General features: G+C 42.3%; 1 protein-coding gene across 1 annotated transcript in view; it reads right to left on the bottom strand.

The window, feature by feature from the left end:
• Positions 1 to 3,170: 3,170 nt before the first annotated feature.
• The window catches only part of dop1a (DOP1 leucine zipper like protein A), a 36,490-nt gene continuing 19,557 nt past the window's right edge, over positions 3,171 to 20,103 (bottom strand). Inside the window, exons 16-38 of the mRNA XM_079240696.1 lie at positions 19,626 to 19,909; positions 18,186 to 18,338; positions 16,859 to 16,959; positions 16,459 to 16,724; positions 14,237 to 16,364; positions 13,925 to 14,036; positions 12,557 to 12,739; positions 10,178 to 10,303; positions 9,851 to 9,985; positions 9,520 to 9,575; positions 9,300 to 9,404; positions 9,062 to 9,128; positions 8,585 to 8,729; positions 8,124 to 8,203; positions 7,497 to 7,606; positions 7,132 to 7,281; positions 6,764 to 6,825; positions 4,706 to 4,858; positions 4,375 to 4,511; positions 4,247 to 4,302; positions 3,991 to 4,155; positions 3,719 to 3,848; positions 3,171 to 3,647 (exon numbers count right to left, since the gene is read on the bottom strand). Of these exons, the coding sequence (XP_079096822.1) occupies positions 3,339 to 3,647; positions 3,719 to 3,848; positions 3,991 to 4,155; positions 4,247 to 4,302; positions 4,375 to 4,511; positions 4,706 to 4,858; positions 6,764 to 6,825; positions 7,132 to 7,281; positions 7,497 to 7,606; positions 8,124 to 8,203; positions 8,585 to 8,729; positions 9,062 to 9,128; positions 9,300 to 9,404; positions 9,520 to 9,575; positions 9,851 to 9,985; positions 10,178 to 10,303; positions 12,557 to 12,739; positions 13,925 to 14,036; positions 14,237 to 16,364; positions 16,459 to 16,724; positions 16,859 to 16,959; positions 18,186 to 18,338; positions 19,626 to 19,909 (5,213 nt within the window). The 3' untranslated portion in view covers positions 3,171 to 3,338. The remainder of the gene's footprint in view (positions 3,648 to 3,718; positions 3,849 to 3,990; positions 4,156 to 4,246; positions 4,303 to 4,374; positions 4,512 to 4,705; positions 4,859 to 6,763; positions 6,826 to 7,131; positions 7,282 to 7,496; positions 7,607 to 8,123; positions 8,204 to 8,584; positions 8,730 to 9,061; positions 9,129 to 9,299; positions 9,405 to 9,519; positions 9,576 to 9,850; positions 9,986 to 10,177; positions 10,304 to 12,556; positions 12,740 to 13,924; positions 14,037 to 14,236; positions 16,365 to 16,458; positions 16,725 to 16,858; positions 16,960 to 18,185; positions 18,339 to 19,625; positions 19,910 to 20,103) is intronic.

Genomic DNA, 20,103 nt, shown 5'->3' with positions numbered 1-20,103 from the left:
TTTTTCATTGTTTTTATTGATCTTTTTACCTGTCTCCTTGGACATTATAGCAGCAGAATAATTTCTCAAATCTTTCTAGCTTATAGAAGAATGAAGGTACTTGAGAAATTAGCAGCTTTTCTTACTTAAATGTAATGATTTTGAATCAAAGATCTCTTTGAATCAAGAATCGATTCTGAATTGAATCGTCACCCCAAAGATCGGAATCGAATTGAATCGTGAGTTGTTGTTAGATTCACATCCCTACTTCCAAGTATAACCTATTGAATAAAATGTAATTTATAAATGGATACAAAAAATACTGAATAAGCAAATTCTTGGATACATACATATATATATATATATATATATATATATATATATATATATATATATATATATATATATATATATATATGTACGTGTGTGTGTGTGTGCATTTTTTAAATCAACAAAAATGAATACAGCATGACAAGATGAGATACTTTTAACAGAGGAGAGGAAAACAAAAGAAAAATCAGGAGGAGGTCAGTAAATGTCTGAATGAAAAGTGAGAAAATGTTGCATCTAAACACATTCATGTGGTTCTTAGGATGACCCAAAAAATCATAAATAAATATGATTAATAGATAATAAATAAATAAATCTGATAAGAGGACTTACATGGTCCTGTGGTGGACTGCTGACTTGTCCAGGGTGGACCTGCCTCTCACCCAAATGACTGCTGGGATAGACTCCAGCATCCTCGTGACCCTTAATCGGACTTGAAAATGAATGAACAAAGGAAGGAATTACATATTGATCACAATTAGAATGTGATGTTAGTTAGAGGTAATGGTGGTGATAAGAAATGATAAGAAAACAATCATCATTATCTTCATCAACCAGGTCTGAAGCCACAGATTACTTTATGTTTGATGAACAGGTGATTTTTAGTCTTGATGGAGCCGACAGATGGACTACAAGCACCACAAAGTGTCCCAGCAGGGTGGGGGTGTAAGTTACTTAGACTAATGTACATGGACCTCCTCATATGTCTGACTTAAGTAACACACTAGTGACAGTTTGTGGGTTGTAACATGTACAGTAAAGGAAGATCAGGTGTCAGGTCATTAATGCTTTCCCTGTCCTTCCACAGGTCTGTATGACTTGCAGTACTACGTCCTGTCAGCAGAAAATATGAAAACTTCTTCACCAAAGTAGGTTACAAAGACCAAAATACGTCTGCAGAAGAGCGTGATCTCCGGTGTGTTTATGGAAACCAGGGCTCTACAACAGCTGATTGCTTCTTACGTGTCATGACAACAGAAAAAGCCAAACCTGTCCACCATCAGGAATCGCATACGTACATTACAGAATCCACTTGATATCGTCAAATCATTCAACAGATAAATTATTCAGCCTGCTGGAGCTGAGTCTCTAAGTTCTCTCAAACTCAAGAATAGATGTTTCAGTGTTACGATGAATGATTCTTTAGTGTTTTCTGCATTTGTAAACAGGCTGACCGTCTCCTGAGCTGCAACAAAACCTGGACATGAGCCACTGCTGTAAAGTGTTTTTACTGCGCTTTCCACTGATCTTCTGAAGTGTTTGATTTACTTTGAGGATCTTCACCGTGTTTAACCAAACATATTTTTTCTGCACATTAACAATCAGTGGGAATTTTTTTTTCTGTTCTTTGCTAATAAATGATAAAGCCAACGTTGGTGCTGAATGTAAGTGAGGCAGGATTTTCCTCTGGAGATGGTGAGGAACATCTGAGGAGCTGCAGGCTGAAGACCGTCCCGAAGCCTCTAGCATTAACGTGCAGCTTATTTACCTTTTCTTTTTTCTTTTTTTTTTTTAAATTAACACAAGGATAACATTTCTTTGCAGATATATACATATAAATACATATGTACTCGAATATTCACACATATGCATACAAAAATAAATACATACACTTGTACATATAAACCTACATAAAAAAGAAAGTAATAATAAACAAATAAAATGAATAAAAGTAAACATAATTAAAAAAACAACAACATGTAACTGCAAAATAATGCCAATGTTTACACATACACATGTCAGAAATTTAAGTAATTTCTAGGGTGTTTTTTTTTTTTTTTTTTTTTTTTTCCTACAGTACAGGTGACCATATTTCTTGAAATATCTTAATTTTAAATTGTAGTCTTCCTGTTACCTTTTCCATTTTCATCACGTCTTTTTTTTTTTTTTTGTTTTTTTACCTTTTTTACCCCTTTCCCATTAGATGTGTTTGCTAGGAGGTTGTGGTTTTAGCCAGGAGCTTGTTAACTTTTTTGCTACTGTAATAAGAATTTGAATAATTCTATTTTTAGTTGATACAGTTTTTGGTTTAATACCCAAATCAAATATATATCTGTATGTATATATATGTATATGTATATGTATATATATATACACACACACACACATGTATATATATATTTATGAAAAGATAATACATAATGTAATTAAGAATTATAAGAATATTTGTAATTCTAAGTTGTTTCTCTTTACAAATACTTTCAATCTTTTTCTTACGTTGTCTCAATATTCTCTTACCTTTCTTATATAAAAGAAAAAAAGAAAAGGACTGTGGTTCCACACCCAGCTGGGATTGGCTCCAGTTCTGGTCACCTGGAAATCCGCTCATCTCCTCAGACAGGCGACTGGCCTGCAGGGTTGAAAGCTAGCCAACGGCAGCCGCCGCCACTCGGCCTCTTCTTGTGGACAGCTGGCCTTGCTCTCTGTAAAACATGCCAGCTGTGTGTTGCATTTGTTTGCTGAGGTCTAGAAGTTGTTTTATTTAGTCTTCACACACTGATCACTGCAGCAATAAACTCTGTAATCCCCTCTAACAACCTGGCATTTTTATTTTATGTTCCCTCCTGCAGTCTCTTGCAGATCTGGGTTGTAGCGGTCAGCGGTTTACTGCACAGCAAGTGTCAAATACACGACTATCTATTCATCCCTTTATTATCCGGAGGCAGACTGTTTCTGTTAGTGTGAATGATGAAATAAGACATGTAGTTTATAAACATCCACATATCAACAGTAGTTTTCTTATTAGAAACCTTTTTTTTTATTAAGTCACATTGATATGGAATGCCACAGCATCTTCACTCCGTCCTGAAGGACCCACATGAAATGTTAAAACTCATCCAAACGGATCCATATTTACAAATAATTAAAATTAAATACAGCAGTTTTTCCAAAAGTAAAGTCATTATAAATACAAAAAGAATTTACACACCGGGGTTTTGAGATCCCCCATTATTGTTGCTGAATGTACAAGTTGAGGTTTTTTCACTAGTGGTCAGTTATGTGTTAATCTCCCCCTCCCTCCCATGTCATCACGTCTTGATAAGTCCCTCTAGAAAGTCTTTCTCCACCATCTCCTCGATGTTCTGTCGAGCACGACTCCAGAAGACCTTCTGGCTCTCCAGTTTGTGCCCCTCCTTGTGGCCGGGAAAGGAGGAGTCGGCGGAGTTGTGGGAGTAGCTGGGACCTGAGCGGCTGCTGGCCTTGCTGTTGAACACCTGGCTCAGCAGGTTGAAGAAGGGCAGCAGCTGCTCCATGCTGCGGATGACGTAGAGGGTTATCATCAGGTGGCCCGGCTCCCAGGACAGGGTTCGGGTCGAGCAGTCCTCCTCTGGGTTTTTCTACGGCGAAAGAGAACGTTATTTAAGACTTTTCCTGCTTTTGACAGACAGATGCAGGTAGGATGAGATACCTTGGCCCGCTTCCTCAGCAGCTTGACCAGACGGACCACGTAGGGCTTAAATTCTCTCTGATGAGTCCCCTGACGTCTCACCTCCAACCCTGAATCATCTGAAGCCTCTGGGATGAAGGCCCAGCGGTACCTGTAACATAACAAAACCAGTTTGATTTGTCTCTGCAGCTTTATAAATATCAACAAGCAGGTCCATATTTCAGCTTAAAAGGTCTGCTATTGATCTCCTGGCTCATTCCTATATTTTGTAAATGAGATTCATCTGAACTGACATCTGGAATTGAGGCAGGCTCTCAGGAGGCAGAGCCAAGGCCAGATCCAGGAACTTGCAGGCAGAGAGGTAAAGGTTGAGCCAGCGCTGGCTGTTGTAGGAGGTGGAGAAGCCGTTCCCTCCAGAATACGTGGTCTCCAACCCAGCAACAGACGGCCCTGATGTCCTACAGAGGAACAGGTTGGAGAGCTCATGACAGGAGGAAGAGGAGGAGTTATTTATGATCAGTTTCTGCAACAATCCAGCAGGTAGTGTACCTTGATATGTCCTCATCTGCTGTTAGCTCCTGCTCCATCAGCAGAAAGACCTGAACCTGCAGAGAACCGGACGGCGGTGTGAGTGTATGTGTGTAAAAATGACAAACGGGACAGCATTCGGTACGCACCAGCTCAGTGATCATGGTGGGCCACAGAGACGTGAGGTGTTGAGGCGACATGCGCAGCAGCAGCACTCTGAAGAACAGGAACACCTGAGCGTGAAGAATGGGCACCTGGGGCAGACGCAGGCTCTCCACCAGGCGCTCTAAACAAACACACACAAACATGTCTGGCGATCTGCTGCTTTTCAGGTGACAGGCAGTAAACCAGCTCAGCCTCCATCATCATCATCATCATCATCATCAGCACCTAATACAACATTCTGACACTGTGCTGGTGAGATGTGTGTGTGTGTGTGTGTGTGTGTGTGTGTGTGTGTGTGTGTGTGTGTGTGTGTACCTTGTATGTCTGGCAGGTATTTCTGGTACTGGTCAACTTCACTGCTGTAGATGGTAAAAGCCAGCCGTTTCAGCAGCATGGCCCTCTGCTCCAGCTCAGCATCTCTGTTGGTGAACAGACTCAGAGAGCTACTCTGAGCGACAGCCACCCGAGCTAAAGGCAAACACACGGGATCATTACAATCTGCCTGCACCGTAGTTCACTGGCTGAGTTAACTAAACATTTAGGTTTTAGTGTTTCTGTGTTTGTGTTTTCCCTTCTGTCTGTTAAAATCTCACCAGGTTTGATCTTTAGTTCCCTTTGTGAGTTTCATTAAAGGTGGAGTATGTAAGATTTTCAATATTTTCAAAGTAAATTAACTAAAAAATACCTACAATCATAATTAGATAGTTTTTTTTAAAAAAAAACATGTAGGTTCCAGTCTGTCCATATTTGATGTGTTATTAAAATACCAGTTTTTACAATTACAAGGTCCTCGGGATCGCTTGTAAAGGACTTCAATGAAAAATACGCTGATATCCAGGAATGCGTTTTGTTATATTTATTGCATGCTCTCCCAAAGCAATAACAGTGCAACTAGGATGGATAAATGGATTGTTTTAACCAGCATTTTAAACAGACAGAAAATATAAAGCTCATAATTTTTGTCTGTTTAACTCGCTGGTTAAAACTTTCCGTTTATCCATCCTAGTTGCGCTGTTATTGCTTTGGGAGAGCATGCAATAAATATAACAAAGCGCATGAATGAATGACAGCGGTCAACAAAAGTATGGCGACTACGCCCCCCTAACTCTCATCTGCATCACATACAGTTGTGCTCATATTTATTCATACCCTTTCATTAAAGAAGGAAAAAAACAGCTGCCTGTAAAATAAGTTGAAATTGATTAAAGTAATAATAAATAAAAATTTTATGAAAATCATTACATCATTTTCCAATTCTGGTTCAATAGAAATATTTTTTTCAAAAAGCAAACAAATAAGATCATCTATTACATATTACATCACTCATAAACTAATATTTAGTTGAACAATCCTTTAATGTTTCCGCTCCAGTCAGGTGTTTTCTGTTCCTCTCAGTCAGACTTCTGCACCTGTTGACAGGTATTTTGTCCCACTGTTCAACAGAAAAGTCTCTCATTTGTCCAGGACACATTTGTTTTTGGGTTTTTTTTTTTCTTTCTTCAACTCAATTAAATGAAAAAACTTTGTCTTATATTACTAAATTATATTTTTGTAAATTTTTAGTTATTGTTCCTTTTTTAAGTCTCCAGTTATTTGAGTGACTGTTGTAAATTCAGCCTTTTCTTTAATGAAATGGGATGAATACATATGAGCAGAACTGTATATGCTTATGCAAGCAGACGCCCAGTCACACGTAAACCACCACCGTGCACCCTCTCCTCGTCTACATGTCTCCTACACTTAGTCAGTGTTCAGAGAGAAAAACACTTGCAATGGATTCTGAAACACATGAAGACTAATTTTCACTTGGTAACGGGGAAAGAGAAGATAAGTCTCTACAGGACCTCTGCAGTTTACAGTCGACCATTTCCTGCCACCTTATGAACAGAAGAAGCATTTTTTCTGCAAAAATCCCATTCAGTATTTGGCTGCTTAAAAGAGATTAAACTCGTGGTGTTGAAAGCATCATTTCTTGACGTCAAACCTACTGAAAAGCAGTGAACACCCTGAAAAGGAAGATCTATTTTGGGTTGATATCAGAGCATCCAGCTGCAGATGTTGCAGATGTTGCAGATGGAGCTGAAACCCGCAATATTTTCAGGTCTTTACAACCAGTCATGCAGAAGAATTTGTAAACTGGATTTTGAGTAATTGGTAAAAAGTACAATTTTCATTACTGGTATCTAACTTATATTCAATGTCATTTGGAACGTTTATAAAAGGAAAATGGACAAAAACAGGATACGCCTAATAAATAAGAAAACAGTGTATTAAAGGCAAAATGACTTCTGCGAAAATTAGCTTAAATAAGATGTAGTAGGTAATATATTTGTATCTATTTATAGATGAAGATGAGAAAATGTAAAAGCTTACTCATGAGGTCTCTAAATGTGGTCTTGTCATGAGTCATCAAGTGGTCGATGATGGCTCTCCAGCTGGAAATGAAGGAAATAATGTTACAGCAATATTGCATGAACACAAAGTTCAACAGATCCCTTCACTTCATATTATTTAATAGAAAACTAAGATAAAATATGTTTACTTCCATTTTAGCATGCGCCTCCGCTGTGCCTGAGGTACCCTGTCAGCACAAGGCAGACTGCCAAGACCATCCATTCACGTGAGGCACTGATGGCCATAATAACCGACGGGGAGCCGTCTTTACATTCACTTCTTGTTAAGTTTATGTTTTAGCTGTTTTATGCCTATATATGTATTATTTTTCCTCCTCCTTTACTTACTGGCTCACGCAGGAGGCGTCCATCTGAAAGAAGGTGTGGTCCATGAAGAGGTCAAAGGCTTCCTTTTTCCATGCACGGCGGGTGTACTGGTACCCACTTAGACTGCTCAGCAGCTGGATGCAAGCCCGGTAGCTGGGGGCGTTGTGTGCACTGTCAAAAGAGACATAAAACAGCACACTGTCATGTACGCCGTTTCCACTGGAAGCTGCAGCTCATTTTAAACTTGGCAGTTCGGTTCTGTTCATCATTTCCCGAACAAATTCAGCTTTTTTTTTTTTTTTCTGGTGAAAAAAACCAGACAGTTTGTTTCAGGCTGAAGGTACACAACATGATGAGAAAACAGACAAACAGAGGTGTATTCTGACCTGTGGTTGCGGAGGTAGGGCACTACATAGTGCATGATGTTAACCAACAGGGGGATGACCTTCTCCTTCTCGTCACTGTAGAACACCATGTCCAGCAGATGAGCCAGCACCTGACAATCACATCCATTGTTCAGTGGGTGCAGACTTCTCTCTAATGGTTTCTGTTTTTCTCTCAACACAAAGGGCTTCAAAAACAACTAAAATGGCTGAGAAAGTGTACAAATACACAGACACGGCATCACAGCAGCGAGCGAGGCTCCTACCAGCTGAAGCGCCGCAGCTGACTTCTCATATTCTGCCTTGTTAAAATGCAGAAATCTCTAAGTTGTCATATCAGTGAAGCGCAGGCATCCGCATTAATTAAACCCACACTGAGCTGCAGCAAGGTGATGCTTCCCACAGCTCCAGCTAAACCAATAATATGATTTATTGGTTTATTATTAATGATTTAATGGTTGGGAAGAAGTCACTGAACTGTGTTAGTGTGCTTGACAGCAACAGGCCCAAACATTGCTGGTAAATATGAGAGAGAGAAGATTGAGACAGTTGAGGAAGGAAAATGGGAGTGGGTGGCCGAGCCACGGACCTAAAGGGTCCAGCTCAGTCACACACACTCTGGTGTTTTACCTCGGCCAACAGTGTGAGGGCGTGAACGCTGTACACTGATGGAGTGAAGCTGGAGGCCTCCATCACTGTGAGCATTAAATCTATAAAAACACACACATCTGAAACGTTAGCGGCAGCGACAGCTCATCACAAAACTGCCGTGCTGAAGCATGCAAGACATCTCAGACTAACTCGCTACTTGACTTTAGCCACATAAACCTATTTGCCATTAAAATTAAGGCTGAACTTTAGCTGGATTATGTTAATCCACAACGATGACACTTCATTCAACTTCTAAAAGATCCCACATGAGCTTCTGACATGATCTGAAGGATTCGGTCATTCATGTTAGACAAACATTAGCGATAGCTTCGGTACGTCGGTATCCAGAGACGGAGGCATCAGCTGAGCTTTTGGCACTGCTGCTACTCCTTTATGTGCATGTCTAAGACTGAAGCAGCAGGTTCTTGTGAACTGATTACCTTCTACGTCAGCTTCCAGGTTGGTTCCATCCACAACTATCTGAGGAGACGCCTTCACCTCCAGGTTTCTCCTCAGCCACGTGGTTTGCTCCAAAGAGGAGCCAGCTATCGTCCCGATGGCCTCCACCACCTTATGAGTAACGTCCTGAACACACAGAGAACAAGCCGAGGTAGGAAATGTTGCTCAGAGACAGTTTCTTTTACTCTGGGTGAAGTGGTTCCTCGTCCTGATGTATACATATGTATACATATAGATATAAATATGTACATATTGTATATTCATGAAAGTCCTTATCACTGTGGATGTCCCCATGTTCTAGGATGGGGAATTACTATTAGAAAATGCTGATGTGAACACTGCTCTGGTTTGTTTTCTCTCTCTGTAAATGTGTCTTCCTACACACCTTGTACCACTAATGCTCAATAAAAAATCAAATTTAAAAATAAAAAAGTAGTCTAACAAACTGCATTAACTACCTGAAGCTCTCGCTGGTCCTTCTTGTTCTCCAGATTGGGGTTCTTCAAGATGAACTCATTCAGAACTCTGGAGACAAAAGAAACAAAGCAGGTTCAATAACTTATACTGGAGCCGCGCTCTGTACACTCACTGAACCAACAATGTCCACAATCACGCTAGTTTAAGCATAATGCATCCAATTTTAACAATCTGGTGAGAACAAGCAGATCTGGGGAAGAGTCATGCGGACAAACCAACCCCAGGATCAGAAACTGTCCAGGAGCAGGCAGACCCAGCTGCACAGAGTCCTTCAGCAGCGCCAGCAGAGACGGCCAGCTGTCAACCAAATTGGAAATGGGAATCCTGGGACACAAAGACGGCATAAGCAGAAATACAAACATGTTTTAGTGGGTTTTAAAGCGACAAGACGACAGGATCCTTTGTGTTAAACAGTAAGGACATGAAGCAGTGCACCCACCTCTGTACATAAGCATAGAAGAATTGCAGCATGCAGACCTCCAAAGAAAGGTGCTTCTGGAGAGCAGCAAGGCACAAATTAATTCATACACTTTGGATTAAAATAAAAAACAGACAAAAAACATGGCAAGTCCATGTATATTTTAGGTGTTCTTTAGATAAACATCACTGTTCATCATAATCACTCATCATGAGAATGAAAATGTTCCGCTTTTAGCATCACAGAGTAAAAATGAAAAACTATGATGTGAAATTACACTGGAGAGTTTCTTGCTGTGGGGAAACAAGATTAAACAGTTTCAGCTGAGCATTAAACAGTAAAGATAACCCACCTTGTCTTTTGCAATGGCAGGCGGCTGCTTTAGAACCTCTTTGACCGTCTGCATGACCGTCTCGGTGCGCATGGCGCTCACTGAGCGCACCAGCTCAACCAGTAGAAGCTGCTCTTCACTGGCTACTGGAATCACCTGAAACCATCATCTCCATGAATACTAAAAAACAGCAATCTAAACTCTAAAACCCTGGAATCTGGAGCTCTCAGATTGTTTCAGCCACGGCAGTCATGCGTCACCCTCAACAACACTTTACTTCAGACTGTCCGGGGAAACAGATAGCACTTTGCTCAGCCTGGAAATACTGGTGAAAGTCTTCACTCGTACCTTATTTCTCACTGGGGTCTTGACCTGCTTCCGTTCATTCCAAACATAGGCTATCGCTGCCATGAAATGAGCTCCGTGGTTCATGGAAATTGGACCAAGCAGCTCCAAGATCTGCTGACGGAGGTTCTGTTAATCACACAGAGGGAAGTTATATGAAGCATGAATCATTTCATCCATAATGTCCCCATTATCAAGAACATTCAGAGCATCTTGCGTGTTGGGGAAAAAAAAAGAAAAAGAAAAAAAAACTGCATACCAGCAAAACACACCAAGGTTCTGTCAAATTTTCAGATTATCAAATCACTCCAAGTTTTTATCATTTCATCCATCATTAATAGTCTAGAACACTTTTCTGCCACTGGAACAGGCTGACTCTTAAAGGGGTGCTATTATGGTATTTGGAGTTTTCTGAGCTTTCTACAGTGTTACAGTGTTGAATCCTCATCAGAAATGTGAACGGCACTGTTTTTTTATCACCTAAACGCATGTTTGAGTTTGAGTTCCAGCACGCTCTCCGTTCGGTTTCCATGGCGACGAAAAACGCGTCGTTTTAGAGAGTTTTTTCTACTTGGAAATCCTTGTGACGTCCCGGGGGATAAGGTTTGGTGATTGGTTACCTTCTACTGGTTAACAAGGGCATGTACAAATACATCAGGCGGGTGGAAAACGTCAAATCAAGTTATTTCCAACGATGGCTGGTGAGTTTACCAAAGAGAGACATCCTGCTGCATTCGTTGCTGTGGGTTGCTGTTTTCCACTTAGTTTTCAGGGTTGGATTCAGGTTCGAACATGTAGGGCTGTATGCTATGTGTTGACATTGTAGTTTGTTTTTTTATTGAGTTCATATGAGCCTAATCCTTCTGTTTAAGAGATGACAGCGAAAGCAGGTGCGGTGCGCGCTCCTCTTAAACTCAGATAAGACTGAAGTAATTCTCGTTGGATCTGAAAAACTCAGAGCTAAATTTTCCAGTTTTGTAATGAACCTGGATGGCATTACTTTAGCTTCCAGTGCTACAGTGAGAAACCTTGGAGTAATATTTGACCCTGACCTGTCCTTTGGTCCACATATTAAGCAGGTTACTAAAACAGCCTTCTTTCATTTACGTAATATAGCCAAAATTAGGGACATTCTGTCTCAGAGTGATGCAGAAAAACTGGTTCACGCTTTTGTTACTTCGAGACTAGATTACTGAAACTCTCTATTACTGGGCTGTCCTAAATATGCCCTGAAAAGCCTTCAGCTGATCCAGAATTCTGCAGCCAGAGTCCTGACCAGAACCAGCAGGAGAGATCATATTTCTCCAGTTTTAGCCTCTCTTCATTGGCTGCCTGTTGAATCTAGAATAGAATTTAAAATCCTTCTCCTTACATATAAAGCCCTCCACAACCAAGCACCACTATATATCAAAGACCTCATTGTTCCTTATATACCAAGCAGAGTACTTCGTTCGCAGACTGCAGGCTTACTTGTGGTTCCTAGAGTCTCAAAGAGCCGAGCAGGAGGCAGAGCCTTTGGTTATCAGGCCCCTCTCTTATGGAATAAGCTCCCAGTTAGTGTTAGGGAAGCAGACACCCTCCCCACCTTTAAGACTAGGCTGAAGACTTATCTTTTTGATAAGTCCTATAGCTAGGGATGGTTAGCATCCCTTAGTTATGCTGCTATAGGTTTAGACTGCTGAGGGACATTTCCTGATACACTGAGCTTCTTTCTTTTTCTCTTTATCTCTTTCTTTTACTCCCCCCATAACAGTGTTGCATCATTAACATGTATGTCTCCTGTCTCAGCAGGTCTCCCTGGCCGGGAGCAGCAGTTCCTGTTGTCTGTTGTCTTTCTGTCCTCTTCCCCCCACACAGCAGAGGCAGATGGCTGCCTGTCCTGAGCCGGGTTCTGCCGGAGGTTTCCTTCCTGTTAAAAGGGAGTTTTTTCCTTCCCACTGTCGCCAGTGTGCTTGCTCAGGATGGGAGATTGAGTTGGACTCAACTCAATCTGTTGGTTTCCTTATATAGGCTATTATGAATTGGCCTTCATTATGTTTTCCCCTCTGTCTGTAAAGCGTCTTGAGATGGCATTGCCGTGATTTGACGCTATATAAATAAAGTTGAATTGAATTGAATTGAATAGTGCAGTGGCGGGAGGCGGGGCTTAATGCGGAAGAGTCTCAGTCCACTCATTTTGCCCACAGGCTGATCTGACAGCCTACAGAGAGGGTCGGTCTGAAGTAAATAAAGTTATTGACAATAACTCGATTAACCTCAGCCTTTCTGGTCTCAGAAATTAAAATAAATTAGCCTGAAATGCACATAATAGTTCCACTTTAAAGTAAAAAACTGGAAAACAACATCTACTTTGTTGCTTGGCTGATACACGGTTTAACATACTTTTGTGGAGCCCAGGTTAATGTTGGAAGTGGAGGCTGCAGAGGCGGCAGCCGGCTTGTCGGAGTTGTCAGCTTGGTGCAGGATGCTCCACAGCAGGGTGACAGATGACATGATGGTGTGCAGGATGGACAGGATGCCTGATCGAGCCTCGGCCAGGTGCTTCTGATCAACACTCACTTGCAACTGATAACATAAAATGCAACGAGACATTCAAAGTGGTGAGGATCATGCAAGGGAAATATTAGGGATGCACTGACTGATCAGCTACTTTATAAATTCTTTCCTTTTTGTTGTGATTAAAATTAATAAATCACAGGAAGCAGCTCTGAAATAAAAAAAAACAAAATTGGACCCAAACAAGAAAAGACCAAGAATAAAAACAGAAAAGCCCCAAAAAAACATCAGATACACATGAGAAACATGTAAATATTAACCTCAGGTCACTTAACTTTTACCTGCAGAAGCTTCTAGAAAAGCCTCAGACAATCTATTCAAAGGACAAAATTAATGTTGTCTGATTTAACTTTTGGGTTAAATTTGCAGAAAATGTGAAAAGTTTATGCTACACTGTTATAAAAATCTGCAAATTCCCTCTGGAATAAAGTATCGTTCACTATATTCATTTAATCATTAATGCAAGTATTAAGTATAATTCCTTCATCTCAAACAATATATTGAAACCAAAGCCAACAGCAGTGGTGGGTATACCAATATATAAATCATCCAACATATATGTGTCCCATAAAGTGACCAGTATGATGAAGAGGACTGTTTAGATACAAGCTGCCACTGAACCAAAGCATTTATGGTTCAGACACTTCTTTTGGGGTTTTTTTTTTAGAGAGCAACCTGTCATGTAACAAGTATTTAAACACTGAAAAGTAGTGTACATGTATTTATAAGTTTACAAAAGGTCAAAACATCCATTAAAGTCTCAAATCATAAAGGTTTCAGTCAATCAGGTGCATGTTGACAACTTGGAAATGAACAACGTACCGCAATCCTTACAAACAACTTGCTCTTGCTTCTGATATTGTTGTAAACTTCTAAACAATTTTACTTTGAGTTATGCAGTGCAATGGTCCATCATGACTGTTATTTAAATGTCCATGTCCATGGATATACTGTACTTTTCTGGTAAATGTATTTTATTTTGCTTGTACCGAGGGTTGGATTTATAGGGGAAATGAGAGCTTTTGTCTCGTGTGAATGCTGTGGTTATGTCTAAGTAAGGACTGTATTGTTATTTGTATCTGTCTGTCTGTGTTGAGGACCCCCTTGAAAACAAGATGTATCCTCTCAATAAATTTCAAATAACTATTATCACTTTTCGATGAATTTCTATCCCTTGGTGCATGCTGCCCTCACCTGGTGGTACTGGGAAGTGGGATCCAGCAGGCAGTAATGGATGATGGCTGTTACCCCTTCCAGCACAGTCAGAATCAAGTCAGGAGGAATACAAAGAGCCATCCACTGTGGTCTAAGAGACAGTTGGAGAAAAAAAACAGCATTTTTTTTATCAAAACAAATATTCAGAATTTTATAAAAGCAAAAGTAAACAAGACAAACAGGCGAGCTGTTATATATATGATGGTAAATGGCGCCATCTGGTGGCCGAGTCCTGGCTATGTCATTTGTACTGAAGCGTGTTGTGAATGGGAGCCTTTTAAACCTCGTTACCTCGAGTCAGTGATCCCGATCTCATAACGGTACTGCTGGAGAAGATTATCCAGATTTCTGCACAGCTGCAGGGTCACCGAGGCCACCACCCTCCTCAGCACTCTCCCCATATAAGGCAGAGTGGCAGTGATGAGTCCGATCCACTGGGGATGCATCTTACAGGCGTGGTGCTGATGCAAGGCCCTGATCACCGCACACAGGAACATCCCCTGTGCTGTAATAGGCTGTCCATGGAGGTACTGCAGTGATGTCATTGGTTGCTGAGGATTCACATGCTCCACTTCCCCACCTAAGATCTCAAACCCTGCCCCTCCAATTCCTCCAGTCCCTCCACCACCTGTCCCTCCTCCCACAGGTCCGCCTTCCCCTTCATCAGGTGGCAGCAGCACTCTGTGCTCCAGAACAACAAGACTTTGCAGCAGCCGGAGCAGCTGGGACTGGACGGCGCTACAGCTGTCTATCTGGTCCTCTGACAGGTTGATGACGCTGTCCTCGGAGAGACCTTCCTCCACGGTGGCCACGTTAACGCCTGCCGTCCGCTGCTCGTGCCACTTCTGAGCGCTGAATATAGAGGAGAGCAGGCAGTGAAGAATCACCTTCTGAACTTTGCACTTTGAGAGGATGTCGCTGATGAAACTAGCGAAGCCCTTCGCCGAGCCGCCTGTGACTTTGGATAGCTCGCTGAAGAGAAGAGTCAAGACCTCCACACTGGTCAGCTGCATGGCCCTGTTCCCTGCCAAATCCTGAGGGCCTGCCGTCACATGGGCCGAGTAATAGCTTCTTAGGAAGTAGAGGCAGAGCGAGATGATGATCTCCAGGTACATGGCGCTGCGGAAGGAATGGGAGTGGGAGTCCTGGGGAATGGGACAGTAGAAGTCTTTGCCCATGACGGAGACCCTATGACGGGCCAGCAGGTTTTGAAGCAAAGAGAGCTGCGGTGTGTAGGTGTTATTGATGCTGGTGGTGGAGATGGCGCTCACGAAGCCGGAGGGGGCAGCTCTCAGCATGGCTGCGATGGCCGACAGGGCGTGCAAGGCCCTGGAGGAGTCGTACAGCTGGAGGTAGAGAAGCACGTGCTGGTAGAGAGGATGGATGTTAAAACGAGGTGGAGCAGCGGAAGACCTGCGTCCTGCGACGCTGACGCCACCGACGGCTCCTCCTGAGCCCCCACTCGGCGAGCCGGAGTCGCTCTCGATCTCCGACACCTCACCTTCTCCGCAGCTGTACCAGTTCTCCAAATCCAAACTGTCCCCGAAGAAAATACTGGGCGGACGCAGCTTTTCGGCTTGAATTGCCGCTTTCCGCTGCCTCTCCTCCTCTTTCCTCTTTGCCTTCTTGATCTTCGGCTTTGCCCCGGGAGACTTGTCCGCGAGCCGCTCCATGATTTTCCCCTTGAGGCTGAGCTGAGTGCTGCTATGGCTACGCTTGCGGGCTTGAGGGTCCTCCACCTGCAGAGTGTGGTCAGGAGTGGCTGGATCCGAGCTGTCAGGCAGCATGACGATGGAGGGTGATGAACTATGGCGGGCGATGCCCTCTTTGTGCCGCTCTTCAGCTGATGTATCAGCTGGCGCGACAGAGAAGAACTCCAGCGTGCCTCCAGCTAAAATCTCCGGGACGGTCTGGTGGCTGGAGTTGTGAGGAGGGCATGAGTCTACTCGAGGACCAGCGGAGGACTCTGAAGAAGTACTATCAGTATCAGTTTGGGGCCAGTTTTCAGGCTGAGATGATGCTTCGTGAGATTCCTCATCTATTAAACTTAGAACTCTATCGATGAGGTCTTTAACGACACAGGACACAGCTTCCTCCACAGAGTCCTCAGATACGTCATCTGACGAGCCAGGCTGTCGCTCTGAGCCATTTGCCGCGCTGCAGACCCCGTCCGCCTCCTCGAAGCTGCCGTTTTCCACTGTCGATGAATGAGAACCACTGGACTCTGAACTCTGTGGCTCCCCCTGCTGGTCAGCAGGCTGATATTCACCGGCTAATTGCAAGTTCTCACTGCTCAGACTCAAAATGGACAAGCTGTCGCTCAAAGGGTTGACGGTCAGGTAGAAAGGCTCCATGTCACTCATTATCAGGCCTCGGAGCTCCTCCTGTCCAAGCCTTTCACTTTGGATCTGACTGAAGTCTAATGGAGGGGAAAAAGAGAGGAAATAACACTTTAAAAAAAGAGCTAATCTGATGCAGAGGTTCTTATCATAGAAATAACATCCAGTGCTCACTGTCCGAGAAGCCAGAATCTCTGGTGTAGACTGGTTCGGATCCATCCTGTTCAGGTGGATCCGGGAACACTCGGGGCAAGTGGCGCTGTGCTTGGACCCTCTGAATAGAGACTCTGTGGGTCTTGGGGTGGAGCAGAAGCAGCAGAAGTGGTTCAAGGACCCGTGCAATGTCATGTCTCTGAAGGACCTGATTCAGCCAAGCCCGACCCACCGCACTGGTGCACGGATCCCAGTAACTCAAGCTGTCCAGCATGATGAACAGAGACCTGAAAGACAGGGAGGGAACAAGGGAGGAGAGAAAATAGTGTGAAAATAAAATGATGCAGTAGAAGTTAAGAAAAGAAAAAAAAACCCCACATCGTCTGCATAGTTTCTACGTGCTTGACGGATTTAAACGTACCTGTCAAATGTGCGGCTAAAAGGAGAAGACTTGGTGATGTTCAGATCTCGTGTTAAATGCCACAACACAGAGAACTTCACATGAGCCGCCAAACGTATTCTCTGAAATAAAAAAGATATTTACTAATGGATTTACAGAAGTTTTAGGAGGCTCAGATACAACGGTGTAACAGCCTGCAGGAGCTTAAAGCTCTGATCAAAAACGCAGTTTTCTTCCTCCATCTTTTGCCTGGTTTCATATCATGGGTTCAGCTGTATATCCTGACAAATTAATGAATCAATGAACTTTTCATATAACACCTTGTGTTTTATGGTTGGCTGTTCAGCTTATCAGCACTCACATACAAAACATATTCCTGTCACGGTAACAAATTTTGCCATGCGATTATTGTGTCAGAAATTATTGCGATGGACAATAATATTGCGCGAAGCGATTATTATTGTCATTTTGAGATAATTTTCAACTAAAATAACAATAATGCCATAAAAATGCAAGTACACCCTTTTAAAGCTCAACATACTCAACATTTAGCTCGATGTGCAGACTACTTTATGCTCATCCAGTTCCCACAGATCAGGATTTCTCCTGAGGGTTTTGGCAATGTGGTTTTCTGGAACATGTGGTCTCTCTACACCATATAACACAGTTACATAGTCTATGGTAAAGCTCATATAAAGGGACATGTTTGGACTTGACCAGAGGTGGAATAGTAAAACTGAATGTCTTTGAGCGCCTTCAGTATGTCATTTTTCATGTCATTGTAAAGCTGTGAAATTGCCGTTTGTAACATGTTTGTTCATCCAGGCAATTCATACTGCCTGTGCAATTTAAAATGTCACTTTTTAACAATATTAAAGGACAGCATGGCTTTACCAACCGTAATGTCTGAGTGCACACCATGTTGCACGATCCTGTTTGTATTCAGTCTGTCGGTTAAACACCGCAGTGATCGTGGACTGTCGGGAAGATGGAGCTGGTCTGTTTGTTGCAGACAAAAGTTTGTTGCCTTGCCGTGTTCAGTTAATATTGTCTTAAAACAAATGCGACACAAAAGTAAGACAATTGTTCCGTCTAGTAAACTTACTGCGTGCATTTTTTCTTATCATGCTTATTATTAACTGACTTATTGCTTATTGCGACAGGCCTATCAAAAGAAACATATTTTTATGCACTGCGACGTCCATGACGCTGTCCTCAACATGAGCCCCCACAGCTTTTTTTACTGGCATGATGTGACGCAGCTGAATCCAGATGGAAAAACAGGGGATTTCTGTGTGTGTGTTTTCTTTCAGTTTAACCCGACTGGTAATGTGTGCACTGTGCTGACCTTATCCCTGTGCATGAGTTGCTGGCTGATGACATCCTCACAGATACTGGATGAAGGAACCAGGTTGTGAAGCTGGTAGAAGAGCTCCACGCTGCGCTGATGATGCTGAGGTGTCCCTTCACCCAGTTGGTCCCACAAGATCAGAGCCACAGTCTGAGCAAAGAAAAAAAAAAAAAAGAAAAGGGATATTAACTCCACACTCTTTGGGTGATCTATCGTCAACTAGGGACAACTCCAGCCTTTTAAGAAGGTTTGTAATCCAGCGGTTAAGTGCAGCGTTTATTTCCGGGAGCTTTGTGTGTGAATTCCACCGCGTTACGTTCATGATTCATCACATTTAGTGATTAAAAATGTTTAAATTATGTTAGCGGATCTCCATATTGAAGCTCAATGTAAACTGCGATGACTTCCTGTCGGTCTTGGCCAATAATATGCTCAGATTTCTTCCTCTTTTGTTTTTATGGTGACATCCAATTGGAGTAACCAAAGAGTTGGAATAATTACCTTCCAGTATTGAAAACAAAGTAATAAAGGGAGTGTGAGATGTGTGATGTAGCCCCCTGTCTCGTTTTAGGCAGAAACTGTTTCAGAGTGGCACATAAAAATGTAAAAAATGTAAATAGTTTTGTTTTTGTTTATGTTAAAATCTTTGGATCTTTTTCTCCTGATAGCCAAGGTCTGAGAGAAACATGTTGAAAAATGAAAAAGCTTTTACTTTGTTGACCTGTGTTTTTTTTTTTAAATGAAATTCTGTGACAGTCAATTTCCGTTTTCTTCTTTTTTTAGTTTTAATATTCATATAACTATTGATCCATCCATATGTCATCATTTTAGAATACATATGATTTCCCAGGTTGCTGGAAAAAAAGATGTTCATTAGTTGACTGTGCATGAAAGGGTTGAGATTATACATGATAAATTATGTATTATACTATACATTAATATACAGAGAGTGGGCAAAAAATAGCAATAAATGTCTTGGAGTTTTAAGGGTTAAAGATGCATTACATAACTTTCTGACCTGAAAACTTTGTGTCCTGCACTTGTTTGATGACATAGTGACATCTATAATGTGTATTTCTAGAGCTGCTTCGAGCCAAAGCTGAGAAACGGCACAAAATAACTTTTACATCCAGAATGTGACGTTGCAGCAGAGTTTCGCTTCGCAGTATAATAAGGAACAGGCTGTTTTAAACACACAATGTTGCTGATTTAGCAAAGAAACGCAAAAGAAAGAGAGAAAGAGACTAAACGAGTCTTTGTAAAATCATCTTTTGCTGGTTGGAGAGAGATAACAGGTCAGGTAGGATGCAAGATGGATGCTGAATTAGCTATCGATAGGGCGCGCGTGACAGGAAAAATAGCAAAAGTTCTGTAGTGTGTCTTTAAATAGAGCCACAAAGACAACAGAAGTTCATCAGAAGCAACAATAATCTCTACCTTGAAGAAGTCTGTTTTGTCTGCGATGTACTTTAGAATTCCCTGAGTGAGTGGAGGCCTGATGACGACGGCTACACGACCCTGGCTGGGACTCATGGGCTGGGCGGGCTCAGAGCTGCTAGCAGATGCCACACTCTCAGCGGTCACCATGGCAACCGACTGAGTAAGTCCGACGAGGTCCATGAGCAGAGAGATGGCGACGCCCTGAAGGCTGAAGTCACTGGCCAGGCAGCAGGCGTCCATCAGTGTCTGCAGCCACCCCGGCAGCCGGACCAGCTCGCCGTCTGCAGACATGAAGGTGGAAAACAGGACATTAACGGTCTGAGTTGCCCTCAGATGCAGGGCTGCGTATCGCCACGTGCTTCCTGAATGGATCTGATTCGATTCACAACAGCCTGATTGGATTCCATTAAATAAGCAGCTAAATAATTTAGCTTACAATCCACCTCTGGGATCGTGTATGGAGAGAAATTTGTTT

Source organism: Telmatherina bonti, assembly GCF_933228915.1.
Source record: "Telmatherina bonti genome assembly, chromosome: 5".
In the NCBI taxonomy this organism is placed as follows: Eukaryota; Metazoa; Chordata; class Actinopteri; order Atheriniformes; family Telmatherinidae; genus Telmatherina; species Telmatherina bonti.
Note: the sequence above shows the minus strand (reverse complement) of the source record. Positions and strands in the feature narration are given on the sequence as shown.